Here is a 17,612-nt window from a genome sequence, read left to right on the forward strand (position 1 = left end):
CGTTCATATATTCATTTATTCAAACCCTCCTTAAATTTTTTAGCTTTATTCTCTTTGTTAGGGGGATCAAGTAGGTAGCGAAGTGCGAGAACTCCACAAACTTGGCAGCATATTGATGCACAGTTATAGTCCCCTGAACCAAGTTGACAAACTCCATGACTCTAACTGTAACGCCCGTCCTTGTGGTGGGTCTTTTTATAAAATATTTCGAGAAAGAATGACGGGAATTACCGTCCAATTTAAAACTTTTTGCTTTCTTCCCAGGGTGCAAGACTCTACGTTTATAAAATAAAATTGTGTTTTTGCAATAAAAGAGGTTTACAGCGGAAAATATCATTTTTAATAATAAAAGGCCTCTTTTACATTTGAACCTCGTGCCTAGACTTCCGTGCTCTTCCCCATGGGCCGTATTTGTCCCGACGCATACTTCATTTCCCTCCCTGTGGGAGGGGGGAGGGACATGCATAAAAACGAAAATGAGTCGAAGACTCGTAAGCATTACTTCATGCAGTTAAAATATAACAACGTAGGTTTTCATTCATGCATTCATCATTCGTACATACTATACATATATGCATGCGTGCATACGTGCGTTCATTTGAAAACGTCACTGGACGAGGTTTTCCTTTCTTTTCATAAAATGTTCTACCCGTCAGTGCCTTCATTTCTTAAAGTGCGTTCGTGCATGCATACATACATATATACATACATTCTTTCTTTTCACTTTCATATGCCGGTACACACTATTACACCCCGTGTGTTAGGGTTAGCGGCCCTTTGACTTGGATTTCACCCGTGGCCACAGGTTGGGAATTCCTTTTCATAGGGGCAGCACTAGGTGCACTACTAGTACTACTTACCTGGCATTGCAATCTACCCATTCATTGGTACCCTTTCATTCATTCATGTGGTCGTTACGTGTCCTTATACATTTCATGCTTTCATTCATTCTTTCATTTATTCATGCCAGCTTTGAAGAGCTAGAGCTTCATTCATTCATGCCAGCTCTGAAGAGCTTGAGCTTTCATTCAGTTCTTTCTTTCATTTAACATGAGAAAACATTTCTTTTCGTGAGAAAACATCATTTCGTGAGCATGGGCTTGAACGTCCTCTTTCATGACGTCCACGAGCATCACCTCGCGGCATTCACAAAAGTATCGGTTCGTACCGTCCATAAAACATAAAGCACGGGCTCAAACTTCGCCTTTCGCGGCATCCGTAAGCATCACCTTGAACGTCGGCCTTCGCAGCGTCCACGAGCATCACCTCGCGGCGCTCGCGACGGCGTCGGTCCGTCGGATCCACGAAGATGTCGGCTCAAGCTCGTCTTTTGTGCATTTTCATCAGTTTGTTTCTTTAAAAATACATACAATAGATACATCTTATAGTCATCCATTCGTATGCATACAATTAATAACTTTGGGTACGTAAAAAGGGGCTTTCATGGAGGGGCCGTACGTACTTATACGTTTGAAAGCATGGCATCTTCTTTCGTAAACATTTTCTTAAAGAGAAGAGCTTTTCATTTTCGTTTCGTAATTTCTAGAAAACTCCAGAAGGGCATGAACGTAATACTTACCTGGACTCCATGCTACTTTCATACCATGCAGTCCATTCATGCGCGTGTCAGCTGGCAACCTACATGTATACATCACCTTAACGTCATTCTCTATCTAATGCATAAGCAACTTAACTATAAATAGAAATACACTATACTTGAAACACTCTCCTTCTATCCCGTGCACTTACGTGCCTTTTACTACGTTAAAACCTTCAGAGACCCATTGCTGTCACAGCATCTTTCAACTCAACGTCTTGCCTTGAGTGCTCATTCACTAAAGTGAACCCATGATTCATCTTAGGATTAAGACACTAAGACATTCGTCTTATTCTCCTTTATTGAACTCATCTTGATGCATGATTCAGACCAACTAAGTCATGCATCCCAATCCTAGACAATACATCCGTCACTACCTCCATACATCTTAGCCCATACTAATCCTCATTCCCATCCATACAAGACACAAGGCTCTAAGCCAACTCTAAGGCTTAAGCACCATGTAACTATATTTAGGACAGATTACCCATTACATATGGTGAATCCGTCTAGTACACGTGTCTCACCAGATTACACATGTACCTTACTCCTTTTATCACATAAGATCAACATATAACATGTTGATCACCTGCCCGTAGGGATGATGGCCATATTCCGATACCAACATTCTCTTAACCTGGCCAGCATGACTCTTCATGCTAGCCGTCCCTTCTTACAGTTCATCACAACACTTAACGCGGCAAGACTTCGTTCACAACTATGCCTTATGTCACGTCACATAGCTCGAGACTACTCTCAAGCTACACCGTGACCTTGTCACGTCACCTGATATCCTGTTACTTCACTTCTACGCCAACTTCTTACTCATCACGAGTACAGTTCCTCACGTACTCCCGTCACATCGTGACATCTCGTCACATTCCCATTACGCCATTCTAGAGCTAACTCCTTATCCATCATAAGCATGACTGTCAATAACCACGTCACTTCGTGACATTGCCCAATCATGCTTCTGCTGCGTACTCTTACATTTATTCTACTACTACACCCATACTTCTAGCTGTAAGTCAATTACAGTGACATTTGTCACCTCAGACTACAGGCCGCGTCACAACTACTTCGGGACACTGTGCCACAGTTCCCTACACAACTCACCACGTTCTACGCCAACGTCTCATCCATCACAAGCACGACTGTCAGTAACCACTTCACTTCGTGACGTTGCCCAGTCATGCTTCCGCTGCATACTCTTACACTTGTTCTGCTACTTCACGCATACTCCTAGCCATAAGTGCATCACAGTAACTTGTCACTTCAGACTACAAGCTGCGCCATAACTACTTCGAGACACTGTTCCACAGTTCCTGACACTACTCATCACGTTCCACGCCCATCAACTGCACAACCATCCTTATCACTACGACACGTCACACGAAGTGTCGCTCCTCGTGGAGTACACTCCATGTATATTCCCTTCATACACACCACATCACCATTATGGCGTACACGGCATAGGGTGCATCAATCCACCACATGGAGTACGTTCTGCATGTACTCCCTTCACACACATTACGCCACATCACCATTATGGCATACTAGCCAAATGGTACATCACTCCACCACATAGAGTACACTCCACGTATACTCTCTTCACACATGTTACGCTACATCACCATTATGGCATACTCGCCACATGGTGTATTACTCCACCATATGGAGTACATTCCACATGTACTCCCTTCATACACACCACGCCACATCACCATTATGGCATATCCACCATATGGTGCATTACTCCACCATATGGAGTACATTCCACATGTACTCCCTTCATACACACCACGCCACATCACCATTATGGCATATCCGCCACATGGTACATTACTCCACCATGTACCATTACTCCACCATATGGAGTACATTCCACATGTACTCCCTTCATACACACCACGCCACATCATCATTATGGTATATCTGGCACATGGTACATTACTCCACCATATGGAGTACATTCCACATGAATTCCCTTCATACACACCACGCCACATCACCATTATGGCATAACCGCCATATGGTGCGTCATTCCATTACATGGAGTACATTTCACATGTACTCCCTTCATACCTACTACAACCTATCATCAATATGGCATACCCGCCATATGATGCATCACTCCACCACATAGAGTACACTCCACATATACTCCATTTACACACATTACGCCACATCACCATTATGACATACCTGCCATATGGTGCGTCACTCCATTACATGGAGACACTCCACATGTACTCATCCCGTTCCACAATACGTCAGGAGGGTATATTTTACATATACTCTCCTTATCTCACACTGCACCACACACAGAGTACACTCAGCGTGTACTATTCCCACTCCACATACGCCAGGAGAGTATATTCTACATATACTCTCCTTATCTCACTTTATGCCACACACAGAGTACATTCAGTGTGTACTCTTCCCATTTCACACAATGCCACACCATCCATACAACACATGCCCCACAACTACACTGCACAGCACAACGACGCCATCATTACGACACAACTCCACAACTACATTATACAGTACAGTCCACAACACTTCACACATACGCCCAACACTTCACAGCGCACTACACAATAAGCCCAATACTTCACATACATGGCACATCACGTCACCACAGTACACAGATATGCCCAACACTTCATAGCGCATTACACAGCACATCTCAATATAGCGAACTCCACAAATACTAATAGCACAGTCCACAACCTAGTCCACTAATTAACATCTAACATAATTAAAAGGGATAGAGTTATTCCATCGACGGGATAACCCGTGCGTTGCCCGTTGACCATCACAGCCAATGACATCGGAGAGGTCGTACGTGGCGGCTAACCCATGTATGTTGACTATTTGGGCATTTGGATAGCTAAGTGTGGTCTTAGAAGGGCTCGTGAAGGCCCTGTGATGGTGGTGAGGGGCATAACATGGCGGCTCTAGCCGTATACAGTGGCGGTCAGTCACATGTAGTGACTGTCCATCACGTGCAGTGATTACCCACCACATAAAGTGGTGGTTTGGACCTAGGGCTTGGCTAAGGGAAATGCGGTGGATCTCGTGGTGGCATCGGGGTGGCGCCATGGTGGCTCACAGCGGTGGATCTGACCGTACAGTGGGTGAGAGGCCGTGGGAGAGTGAGAGAGAGTGTGCGTGCATGGGTGACAGATCGGGGTCGTGGGTGGTTGATATAGCTTAATGGTGGACTGAGGGTGCCGGAGAGGTGGTTACCCACCGTGGGTGGCGGTGCACGGCGGTGGAGGAGTGCAAGGCCATGCGCTTGAGGGAGAGGAAGCCATGGGTGAGAAAGAAGCTACTGGCCATGGTTCACGTGGAGGAGGACGGGGGAGGTAGAGGGAGGTCCATGGTGGTGACTAGTGGCCGTGGGAGTCACGCACGGCGGTGCTAGAGGTCGCGCACGGTGAAGCCGTACGTGGGTCTATTGTGCGTGTGTGCTACAGGGAAGGTGGCTGCATGGGAGGTGCTAGTTTTGCTGGAGGGTGGTGGCGGGTGGCAGAGGAAGCTGCCGTGGGAGTGGTGGCGCTGTTGGGCGGCGCACGGCGGCGCTACGTGAATCAAGCCCATTCGGGCTTTGCACTTCCAGCGGAGAGGAGGAGAGAGCCTGAGAGGGAGAGATTGCCACAGGGAGGCTCGCCGGAGGGAGAGGAGTGACGGTGCCGGCGGTGAGGGCTGCTGACGCACGGCAGCGCTGGGCTGAGGCATGCAGGCTTCAGCGTGGGAGGAGCTACATATCGCTTACGCTGGGGAGAGGGAGGAGAGAGAGAGGGCTGGGGAAAAGTGAGGGAGAAAGAGAGAGGGTTTGGGTTTATAATCTAGTCCCTTCATCTTGGGGTCCTCAAAACGATCTAACGTTGAGATATTAAAATACTGATTTGAAAATGCATAAATGTTAACTTAATTAAAAGCACTCAGAGGAATTAAGGTAAATATTATTTTAAACTAACTTTAGTATATAAAATAATATTTCTTCATCATTAATAAAATGATGAAGTCTTATTTAATATCTTTAAAAGAATAAAACCATTAAATTAATTATAGCTTTCAACATAATTTAAATCCCATAATATTTCAAATAACTGGAATTATTTTAATAATTAATATTAAAATGATTTCTGAAAATTATAATATTTTGGAGCTCTTCAAAATATTATAATTGTCTCATTTAAAAACAAGTTTAACTCAACGATACAAGAAATACCTCATATAAATATTTCCAGTATATTTAAAACACTGGGCGTGCCTTAGAAGTCACCTAATATCTCGAGAGGCACATCGTCATGGTTTGGCACACATGACGATGCTCACACTCGCCAGAAAGAATGGCAGACTATTGCATAATTCTGTCATCGGAATTTTCTTACGACAGAAAGGAAGAGCCTTACGTAAGAAAGAGAGAAGCTTACGTAAGAAGAAAGGAGCGGCAGTTACACTAACATCTCTAATTGATTTTGGGAAGAAGCGTTCGAAGAAGATCTGCTTAAAGTAGGGAGTTGTAATAAGGACTACTCTCCCATCAGCTTCCCTGATACTCCTCTGTGCAATCCACCAGCGCTTTGCTTCACCATTCAACTTAAAGGTTGAGTACAACACCTTTTGTTCGTCTTTGCAATTTAGGGCTTGAAGTATTTCCTCTATATCCTGGATCTGGTCCTCTGCCATAGTCAGGTCGCCTCTAATAATATCAAATGAAGGTGGGTGCAGCTGATTAAACTGCTTTATTGTACAACCCTGCTCATTGATGTTGTGGTTGCGACGTTGGGGGTTCTAAGTGATCTCTTCCACCATTTGTTGCGCCACCACTCAAATTATTTCAGAAGCACTTGAGCTAACTTCTACGTCATTATTAGATCTGTTCAACTCTGCAAGGTTATGAATACATCGACGAGGCAGCATCCTAAAAACTAGGCCCAATTAGACGTTTCTAAGAAAATACTAATATAAAAAGCATAGACGTAGATGCAAGTGCGTACCAGACATAAAACAGCTTAATTTCTTAATCTTACCCATTCCTACTCATATCTTACTAAAACCTATAATATGCAGATTTCAAAATCTTAACTCTAATTAAAAATCATTACCTAATGTCTATAGAATCGAAACCTTAGGGTTTGATCAAACCTATATGATAAAACCGATAAAATCTAAAACCTTGAATCTTATACAAAATCATTTCTTGAAGACTGCAGAATCTAAAATCTAGATATCCTCAAAATTATTCTTAAAGTCTGCAGCATCTAAAACATCAAACGTCACACTGGTAATTTTCGATAGTCTGCAAAGTCTAAAACCTCATAATTCCAAAAACTCATTTCATAAAGTTTGCAAAATCTAAAACTTACACTCTGATACTAATTGTAATACCACAATGGAAGACCTAATAAGTCATATGACCTCTACTCTAAAAGGACTTGTCAATGATACAATTGGAGTTTCATTGGAACATTATAAAAAGCAAGAACTTCTCCTTCCCAGATAATGTGGAATCTGATACACCACATACCCTCACTTATTATATGGGGTATCACAATTCAATTTCACTTATGCAAAAATTCTTTTATCTATATTATTATTGCTATGTTAGTTTGAGATTTTGTTTTGTTTTGCATTATGTAAACATGCTCATGTTTACACACTAATATAGATTCTCTACTTATTGAATTGTTGATAACTTGCATATTTAGCTCCATTACTTTTCCGATGACTTTAATGGTTATGATAGTTGAAATAGATGACATGTGACAAGATTAGAAGAGAAATGTGAGATAAATGCCTGGTGCCACAAGTAAATTTGTGAGATTTTAGAGAAGTTTTACCAGCGTTTAGTTTATTTTACTTGGAAGAATTTTTGAGACGTTGGATTATATATGAGAAATATTGTTGTATTTGGGTTGTTGTTTTATTTGATTTTGGTGGATTATTATATTTAGTTTTTCCCTTAATTATTGTGGACTTCAAGTTAAAAGGTTTCACCCTTGGGTCCGAGTCATGACAGCAAAAGTCGTTGACCCTAACGCATTGAGGTAACTGCATGTACCTTTGACAATTAAAGTAAAAACATGTATAATCAATAATGAGAATGAATGTAAAAAATGTGATAGTAGAATGACTATGATTGCTCATGTGTTGATCTAGAAAATCTATTATTTTATATACTTAACTATATGATGTTGTTTTTTTTTTTTAGTATTCGACTCACTTTATTTTAATGTATGGATGTCTCAAGTAATGATCAGTACGAGAATGCTGCAGGACTGGACATACCTTCGGGAGACGAGGCAGAGGTCTAGTGTCTTTTGAGATTTCTCGCTTAGGCTTTTAGTACTCGATCAGTTTTGTAGCACTAAGTTTGAATTACTCTAAACAAGTGCTTCCGTTGATCTATCTTTTAATTTCAATAAAGTTTCTTTTATCTTATGTGATATTGGAAGTACTTTCTAGTATTCTGTATTCTGTCCCTAATGTTTTCTAAAATTGAAATCATAGTTAAAGTGTTACACTTACAGCTAGCTGGTCATCCATGAGATGCCGGCCCCTTCACATGATCATCATGGTGAAAGGTTGGGTAAAATAAGATCAGGGATGAACGAGCGTAGAGGTGGTAGATGGGAAATTGTCTGAGATGTTATATAACATCCAGTCTATCCTATATATATAGTACTGTATGGGATAGACTACTGGATCAAAGCTGACACTGCAAGATATTGAAGGATTACTATACTGTAGGCTGGATAAAGGAGTTAAGAGAGAAGAGGAAGAATATGATTTTGGAGTTTAGACCTTAATTACTTACGTAGAGATCAAAGCCCGAGCAGCAATTACTTGGAAAAATAATAGTCGTAGTCGTAAATGCGTAAGTGCCGCGGAGTTATTTTAAAAAAAATAAATAAATACGAGATCCACTTGAAAAACAAAATTTATTTATTAATTTCAAAAATATTTTATTCCTTGTTGCCTGTTGATAATTAAGATTGTCACTTGCTTCATCTCTTTTAAAGCTAATTTACTCAAATGTCAACCAATTCAAATGTCAACCAATTAAAAGAGAGAGAGAAAAAAAAAAGAATGACATAAATATGATCATCTCAACTAGCTTTGCCAAATTAATTTCAAAGAGCCCGGAATAATATAATGCTATTAAAGGAAAAAAAAAAAAAAAAAACTTTGTATACAAGTTATCTTCCACTGTCAAGTACTAGCTAGTACGTGTGGTCACAGCCTACAAGTTGTTTCTAAAAATATATTTAAATAATATTAAAATAAGTTAGCTGCAGTACCCCTATTGATATATCATCTCAATCTTTGTATTAATGGTCGATTTTCATTTTCAAAGTTAAAGATAAAGATAAAGAAAGAGTTTTTGAGAATTTTGTTCTAAAATAAAATATTTGAATTTTCGTATTCTTTTAATAAAAAAAAAAATTATTTTCTGAGATAAATATAATTTATTATATATATGGGCGGGCAATATCATGTCATGTTTATTTATTTATTACATATGTATTTCATGAGATCATATGCATGTAGTTAGTCCTCAAGTGATTATGAATATGATTTAGGTGTACATTGAGACAATATTGGTGCAAAGAAGATCTAAATCACAATTGTACGTTAAAGTGTTGCAGGTTTAGTCCCCGTTTAGATAATGAAATTGTTTCATCTCATATCAACTCAGTTGACTATCCAAACGACACTTTATTGTTCTTCGCAGCCACTAACGAAATTGGACATTTCATCCGATAAAGCTACAATATATTAACTTGAATTAATGATTTTTCTTGATCATAGAGGTGGAGACTTCTAGTTGTAGGGCGATATATATAATTAACTCAAGCTTTATATACATGGATTTATAATTCCATCATAAGAATCAAATCTTTTAAATATAAATAATGCTGAAAATGAGTTTCTTTTGCAACTTTTAAGTAGTAAAACGTACAAAAGATTAGTTGTATTTTAGTGTAGAATTAGTTAGTTATTTCAAAATTGGGATAGGTATGCCGACTAAAAAAGAAAATGGTACTAATATATTTACACGGCCTTCAGAAGTCATGGAATGCTCTTTCGAAAGGAAAAAAAGAACTCATGGAATGCCCTTATAAGCTGATAGACAGCGACAGAGATGACGTTACTTTTCCTTGACTTTGAGCATTTCTGGGGTTTAATTTCCTAACAACAATAGGCCAGGTGACCTTTTCTTTGAAGTCGAACGTTTTTGGGAGCAATTTGAAGGTGTTCATATATACCATCAATGAGCCAACCTCTTAGTTAGACTTTCGAGACGGAGACTTTTTTTAAGGGTTTCGTTCGTTCCTTTTTTATTGATGGGATTGCATTTGAAAGCCGCTCTTTCGTCTTCCGTACTCACATAATGATCAGAGAAATAATTTGTACAAGTCTTAAATAGATAAACCTCATACAAGCCTTTATAAAAAAGTAGACCTCACCTTAAAAAAGTGTAAAACAAATTATTATTTATTAGTGGGACTCAATATTTTACAAAAGGTTTGTCTAATTGTGACGCCCCGACTCCCACGTACAAAAGAACGGGAATCGTGACGACGAGATGATGACAATACGGTCACACATCCCAACGAAGTGTCACTGTGTATACATGCAACAGTGTACAAATAAAATAACGCAGCGGATAGTCAACTAAGTACCAGAATTTATTTACAATCAAACATCAGTAAAAATTTAAATAGCAGTTATACAGTCATCCATAAAAATATAATACAATAGTTTTCAAATAAACAAACGAGTGATCCCAGATCACTCTTCAGGCTCGCCCTCCTCCTCCTCATCTGTATCAAAATCTGCGTTACTACAAAATGGTATCGCAGGTAAGTATGACTGACCCCAAATAGCAACGTAATATAAAATGCATTAAATGCAACTAACATGCATGCACATGATGAAATATGCATTTTTCCACAATACATCATTTTTCCCAAAATGATAATTTTTCAACACACGCCAAAATCTCATTTTGGTCCAAAATATCCATAAAACATTTTCCCAAAAAATGATTTACCCAGAAATCCAACTCGCACTATTTTCCTATAAAATAGTGCATTCATTCTAAATGCACCATGCATTAATTCCATATGCACCATGGCCTCCCCTATGGACTATCCGCATGTCCTGGCTTCGTAGTGGTGCTCAGTTCCGCGCCCAGCGCGTACATGGCCAAGCACCCACACTACGCAACGAGCGATGCCCAGTTCCGCGCCCAGCGCGTACGTGGCCAAACATCCTCTAGTCCCCGCCAGCAGAAGGACCACGGAGTCGGCACGAGACCATCTCGTCCGATCCCATTGTCGCCCGGCGACAATCCAGGGGACGTTACTCAGTATATTCCGCTCCCGAGTAACCAGAGGAGCTCCACCGAGTTAATACCCCATCTCGGCTTGGGGTCGTGATACACACGCACCCAAAATCCATTCTCACATGAAAACTCAGTTTTCATAAACACATAAACATGAATGCAATACACGAAAACCCAGTTTTCTTTACAAACATGATCATGCATGAAATAATGATATGAACATGCACCAACACTGATCCAACATCCATCCAGAACCAATCCCAACAAATTCAATCAAAACAACTCATCAACAACCAAACCAAATAAACCAAACCAACCAAACAACTCCAATCACAAATCCATCCGACCCCCGAACTCCTCGGACTCAGTCCGGCATGCCAAAAATACATTGAAATGGGTTAGTGCAAAAATACATTTAAATTACGAAAGTTCATTGGAGAAATACTTACAATGCTATATAATAATTTTTCGAAGATCACGGGTGCGCTCGAAGTGGAAAAATAGCTGTCGAACAGTGTAAAATACACTGTGGCCGTGGGTCACAGATACCCACTTTTCAACGGTGACAAACGAAGACTCAAATTTGATAGAGTAGGGCCTAGGGAGGTCGGTGAAGCTAGTGGTGGTGGTGGTTTGCCGTGGGTGGCGGCGAAATGGGTGGTAGAAGACCAAAATACCCAAATCGGAAATGTAGATGGTGGAACTTCACCGGTGGCGGATCGGAGCTGGGTTTGGGTCCAATGGGTTGCTAAGAGGTCGAGGATGAAGTGGTAGGAAGATGGTGGCCAATGGTGGTGCGACAGCGGCGCAGCGGCGGAAAGAGTGCCGCGGCTTCCAGCCGTGCGTAGGGGCTCACGGCGGCTCAAGGGAGGCTAGAATTGATGGGGGGTGGTCAACGGCCGGTGGGGAGCTGCTGGGCTGGGCGGTGCAGGCCACAGCGGCGGGAGAGGGGGAACTATGGAGGAAAAAAAAGAAAAAAGAAAAGAAAGAAAAGAAACGGAGAGGAAAGAAAAATAGAGGGAAAAGAAATGAGATCCAATCCTCATAATTTGGGTCACAAAAATGATCCAACGGAGATGATTTTAAAACCACAAGTTAAATTAAATAATTTAAATGTAATGGTAAAGTCAAATTGAAACAATTAAATTTCACAGTAATTAATTAAATATGAAAAATAATTTAAATGCACAACAATAAATAAATATTAAGAAAGCACATAAAAATTAATTTTCACCAATTAAAAAATCCTAAAAAATAATCCAATTAAAATCCAATAATTTTAAAACAAGAGAATAATTTTGAATAAAATAAAAATAATCATTCAATAAAAATACACTAAAATACGGAGGTGTTACACTAATGAACAAGGGTCGAAGGCTCTAAAATTAGAAATTAATTCATCAAAAATTAATTCTTCTTATCACTCACTATTTATCATCTCACACTTCACATCTTATAAAAAATAGTTGGGCTACTCTGCCGCCCAGAGTAGCCCGCTCAATCTGACCGCTAGGCCAAATTCAACATTTTATTTTTTTCTAATTTTTTAATTCACGTTTTTTTTATCATTTTAAAATATTTTTAAAAAATATAAAAAAAATATCAATACACAAATAGTCACTTCCTTAACTATTAAGTAAAAGGAAATTAAAAAAAATAAAATACATGAGATGTCAAAATGAGGAAGCAAAATGAGTGGGTAAAGTAATATTTTTCTATGAAAAATACCTCCACACCTTATGAGAAACGCTTCCATATCCTATGAAAAACGCATCCACACTTTATAAAAAAATTATCGGTAGGGGTATGAGAGTGAATAGTGACTAATGCTAATTAGTAAATACCTTAATTCATTTTATAGAATTCCATTCATGTAATTAATGAAATTGCGAGATTTGAGCATTTTTTTTTTAAATGTTCAATATGTTTCGTATTTTGCTATTTATGGTAACAAAAATAAATATATTTTTAAACTAATGGCATCACTAGTGAGTCCATCAATATAAAAGTTAGAGTCCAGATTTAAGGGTATTCGATCGATGGATGTGACCTGATCTAAAACTTTCATATATATATATATATATATATATATATCTCCTATATCTTAAAAGATACTATCCTCGGAAAAACAGTAACATCCGTGGGTGAACAGTAACATAAACAATAATAAATATATTTTTTTTTCACATCTTTTATTCTGCATAGTCTATCCTCATATAATAGTATTTTTTTTTACATCTTTTATTCGGCATAGCCTATCCTCATAACCTAGTATATATATTAGCGGTTTGCACGTTTGCCACATCTGCCTGATTGAAGAAAAAAATAAAGTGTGACTTCAAATATTAAAATAGTCTAATGCATAAGAGTAAAATTACTATTTATTTATGTTCATCATGTATTATGAAATTTAAATCATATTACTATTCATATGAGGATAGACATTCATAAGAAATTACTATTCATATTACTAGGTTATTGTAAGTCAAGTGAAGACATTCATAAGAAATTAAGAAATATTCTGAATTTTCTTAAAAAAATGGCTTTAAGAAATATTTTGCTATTAACTTTTACTGATCGTTTGGAAAAGAATCAATATGGTATATATTTTAGGTGATGATCCTCTGTTAAAGTTTTGAGGTTTTAATTTTCCCGAAGTTATTTTAGATTCTTTAATTGGGGCGAGAGCTAAAAAACTATTAAAAAAAAACAGAAAAACTATCTACGCAAGTTCGCTTATTGGTGTATTCAAAGGTATAATTAGTGTTTTGATTTATTTATTTATTTATAAATTATTATAATATATAAATATATATATATATACTTGTGCGCGCGCGCGCGCGCGCGCGCGCGCGTGGTCCTAAACAAAAGGATGATCACTGGCATTCCACAAGAAACCTCTCCCTTGAGTTGTCTATATATATAGACGTAAACTTAACTGATGTTATTCAACTTGGTAGTATTAGCTAGACAGGGCATTCGCATTCCAGAGTAGTCATGGCGTCCATGATAACCCAGTTCCTTATTACATTCTCCATCATCTCTCTTTTACCCTACTTTTCCCATGCAAAACTCTCTCCCAATTTCTACGCAAGAACTTGCCCTACTCTCCAAACTATCGTGCGAAATGAAATGACTCGAGCTGTCAATGCGGAGCCACGTATGGGTGCCTCTATTCTTCGCTTGTTCTTCCACGACTGCTTCGTACAAGTGAGACGACTAATTAGCTAGTACTGCTGCCATTAGTACTGTTTCTTTTTGTTTTTGGAAATTTAAGCTCAAATATCCAGGATACTATTACTTTCTAGCTAGGATACGGAAACATCAAACATGCATGCAATTAGTTGAGCAAATTAAAATGACTCGTTTACTTCTTGTTTTTTTTCTTTTTTTTGTTTAAAAAAAAAAAAAAATTGGTGCATGGATCTCATCATGAAAAGTTGAATGTGACGTTGGTTTAATCTGTTTAGAGTGTTGTACGTGTAGGGCTGCGATGCATCGATTCTACTGGACGACACGCCCACTTTCACAGGTGAAAAGAATGCACTCCCAAATAGGAATTCAGTAAGGGGTTTCGAGGTGATTGATACCATTAAAACTCGCGTGGAAGCTGCCTGCAACGCTACTGTATCTTGTGCTGATATTTTGGCACTTGCAGCTCGAGATGGTGTGGTCTTGGTCAGTAGCATATATTCTTCTTCCTTTCCTTTAAATCAATTCCTTATTTAGATGGCATGAACCCGTGCAAATAATAATTATCATATATAACGCAAATACATTTACCAACTCATGATCGCATGCATAAAGAAATATTGTACTATTTAGGGTTCTGGTTTATGCTTTTTTCTTGTTAAATATGCTTGTTTAATTGTCGTTATGCTTGAGACTAATTCAGACATGTTTTTCATCCATGGATGATGGCCGATAATCTCATATCTCTTCTTCTTCTTCTTCTTTCTCTCTTCTTTTTTGCTTTTAGCTGCAAGGATCCCCATGGATAGTACCGCTAGGCAGGAGAGACTCAAGAACAGCCAACCAGAGCGCAGCCAACACCCAACTTCCCCCTCCATTCGCCAACCTTACAACCCTGATCTCCTTGTTTGCCGACAAAGGCCTAAACGCTCGTGACATGACGGCTCTCTCCGGCGCCCACACGATAGGCCAAGCTCAATGTTTGTCGTTCCGGACTCGCATATACAACGACACCAACATCAACACCAACTTTGCCATTGCTCGAAAGGCCGGTTGCCCGGTTTCTGGTGGTGATAATAATTTAGCACCGCTTGACGTACAGACCCAGAACAGGTTCGATAATAGGTACTACAAGAACCTCTTGGCTCTACGTGGGCTTCTGCATTCAGACCAAGAGCTATTTAATGGCGGCTCTCAAGATGCATTGGTGAGGATCTATAGTAACGACGATGCAGCTTTTGATGCTGATTTTGCTGCTGCCATGGTGAAAATGGGCAATATTAGCCCACTCACCGGGACAGATGGGGAGATTAGAAAGAACTGCAGGGTCGTAAACTGAAGTACTCATGATCATCATTGGCTAGCTTTTTGCATGGCCGTGCTTGCTATTATAGTTTTTATATGTGCAATTGAATAAGCTTCTTGCATTTTCGAAAAGAAAGGAAAAGAATATAATTAGGTATTGGTCAAAAATTGAGGGGATAGTAAAATAATTGTCTAATTTAAAATTATTCAGCCAAAAGAAAACTAATAAATTTCCCCTTTGTAATAGACTTCTGAAAGCAAACTTTTAAATAAAGTACTGTGCAAGAATATGATATTTATATATCAGTAATTTAATTCCCGCTATTACAAACGTGACTCTAATGTCTCGGTCTCGAAAGTCTAGAAAGTTAACTCTTGTAGCCTAAAAACTATCTCTCATAACATATTTATAAACTTCAAATTCCCCATAAATTAACTATAAATTCATTTATTCAAAAACCAAAAATATATGTTGTAACGCTCCGATCTCGTAGGTGTCGGGAGAGTTAGCTCTTATTATTCAATATCAACTCAAAAATCACAAGTATAAATAATATAGAAACTCCATAAAATATTCATTTATCCAAACCAAATATCTATGTTCCTTCAAAGAAATTCTCAATAAAATAAATTGAAACTCTCCAAAAAACTCGAAAATATCCTTAACTCATCAAATCAAAAAAACTGAAAATAACCAATTTACTAACTAAGACTCTTAAATAAATACGTGTACCATCGGGCACTTATTCCTCTACGAACATCAACCCTCTCTAATACTGCCTACTCTTGCTCTCCAGCAAAACCATCAAAATTATCTGAAAAAAATGTTTGAAGATAAGGGATGAGTTATCAACAACTCAGTAAGCAAAGAATATATACTAGTGTGTAAACATGAGTATTTACAAATATCAGGATGCAGAACAAAACATTTCCATTTTCTTATCAAAATATCAGAGCGAAAATTTAGAAATAATTTCATTTAAAAATATCTTTTGGCATAGCATAAATGATCATCTTCATCATTAAAATATCATATCAAAATAGAGGTCATGTATAACCCCCGTGGTAGGGTTTGTGCATCTGCGGATAGCCAAGCAGAACATAAATCACTCTGTCACCAAAATGTGCACTCAAAATAGAGACCACTACTATAACCCATGGCAGGGCCGTATCCACTATAATAACTCGTGTTGGGTTGTATCCACTATTATTACCCGTGGTTGAGCCGTATCCACTACTTTTATCCGTGGTTGGGCCGTATCCACTATTATAACCTGTGACAGGGTCATAACTGAATAGAGCGGAAACAAAATCAAATTCAGAATCAAAGAGTCATGCAAAAGTTTTCAGAAATCACATCTTATCCAAACAGAATATTGAACAAAATCATATCATCTTCATAATCAAATCAGATCCATAGCATATTTACATAATTATGCACAAGTTTTCATATTTGCTCTTTTTGCATAAGTCAGCAATAGAATGTCAAAAATAGGCTCATGTCTACACCGATCATGACAAAAATGTTTTGTCTTTCATCAGAGTTCAATGAGTAATGACGAACAAATAACTAAGGTTATTTTCACATTTCTTTTCAAAACACATAAAACGCATTTTCATAAATCAACATTAGTTCATTTTTATTTTATGCAAAGTCTAGCATAGGAACCTCGCTTATATGGACTTCTTAGCTTTCGAAAATTTCCTCAACAATATCGAACAAATATTATTCGCCACCTATAACATAATAATATGATTTTCATAAATTTTTCAATCGAACACATATTTTAATATTTAAGCCTAAGATGCTAAAATAATCTATTTTAATTCCTCAAAACCTAAAATTCTCATAACCCTAAAATGCCTTCACTTCTCAAACTCCTCTGCATCCACTCAATTTCTCCATCTAATACCTTAAACTCTAAATGATCTTCTTACAAAAATAAAATAAAATACATATCTAAAATATTTATTCAAATAAACTAAGATCCTTAAAAAACATTTTCACTTAATAATCACTTAGCAAAAAAATTCCCACTCAATGAAAAGTCCATTTATGATATATGTTTCAATTTAAAAAAAAAAAATCGAGGGAATGATGTCAAAACAAGTATTCTTCAAAGTTTACCTACTAAGGTAATAATGTTA

At 38.2% G+C, this 17,612-nt stretch overlaps 1 protein-coding gene across 1 annotated transcript; it reads left to right on the plus strand.

Moving 5' to 3' along the window:
• The first annotated feature begins 13,889 nt into the window (after nucleotides 1-13,889).
• On the plus strand, nucleotides 13,890-15,763 carry LOC121251835 (peroxidase P7-like). Its single transcript, XM_041151212.1, has 3 exons — nucleotides 13,890-14,177; nucleotides 14,454-14,645; nucleotides 14,947-15,763. The coding sequence occupies exons 1-3, from the start codon at nucleotides 13,965-13,967 to the stop codon at nucleotides 15,496-15,498; spliced, it is 957 nt and encodes a 318-aa protein (XP_041007146.1). The 5' UTR covers nucleotides 13,890-13,964; the 3' UTR covers nucleotides 15,499-15,763.
• The last annotated feature ends 1,849 nt before the right edge of the window (nucleotides 15,764-17,612 follow it).

Source organism: Juglans microcarpa x Juglans regia, chromosome 2S (assembly GCF_004785595.1).
Source record: "Juglans microcarpa x Juglans regia isolate MS1-56 chromosome 2S, Jm3101_v1.0, whole genome shotgun sequence".
Taxonomy (NCBI): Eukaryota; Viridiplantae; Streptophyta; class Magnoliopsida; order Fagales; family Juglandaceae; genus Juglans; species Juglans microcarpa x Juglans regia.

Coding starts and splice junctions, on each gene's coding strand:
- LOC121251835 (XM_041151212.1), top strand. CDS start 13,965: ATGGCGTCCATGATAACCCAGTTCCTTATTACATTCTCCATCATCTCT. Junction 14,178..14,453: donor TCCACGACTGCTTCGTACAA/GTGAGACGACTA, acceptor TTGTACGTGTAG/GGCTGCGATGCATCGATTCT. Junction 14,646..14,946: donor CTCGAGATGGTGTGGTCTTG/GTCAGTAGCATA, acceptor TTTTGCTTTTAG/CTGCAAGGATCCCCATGGAT.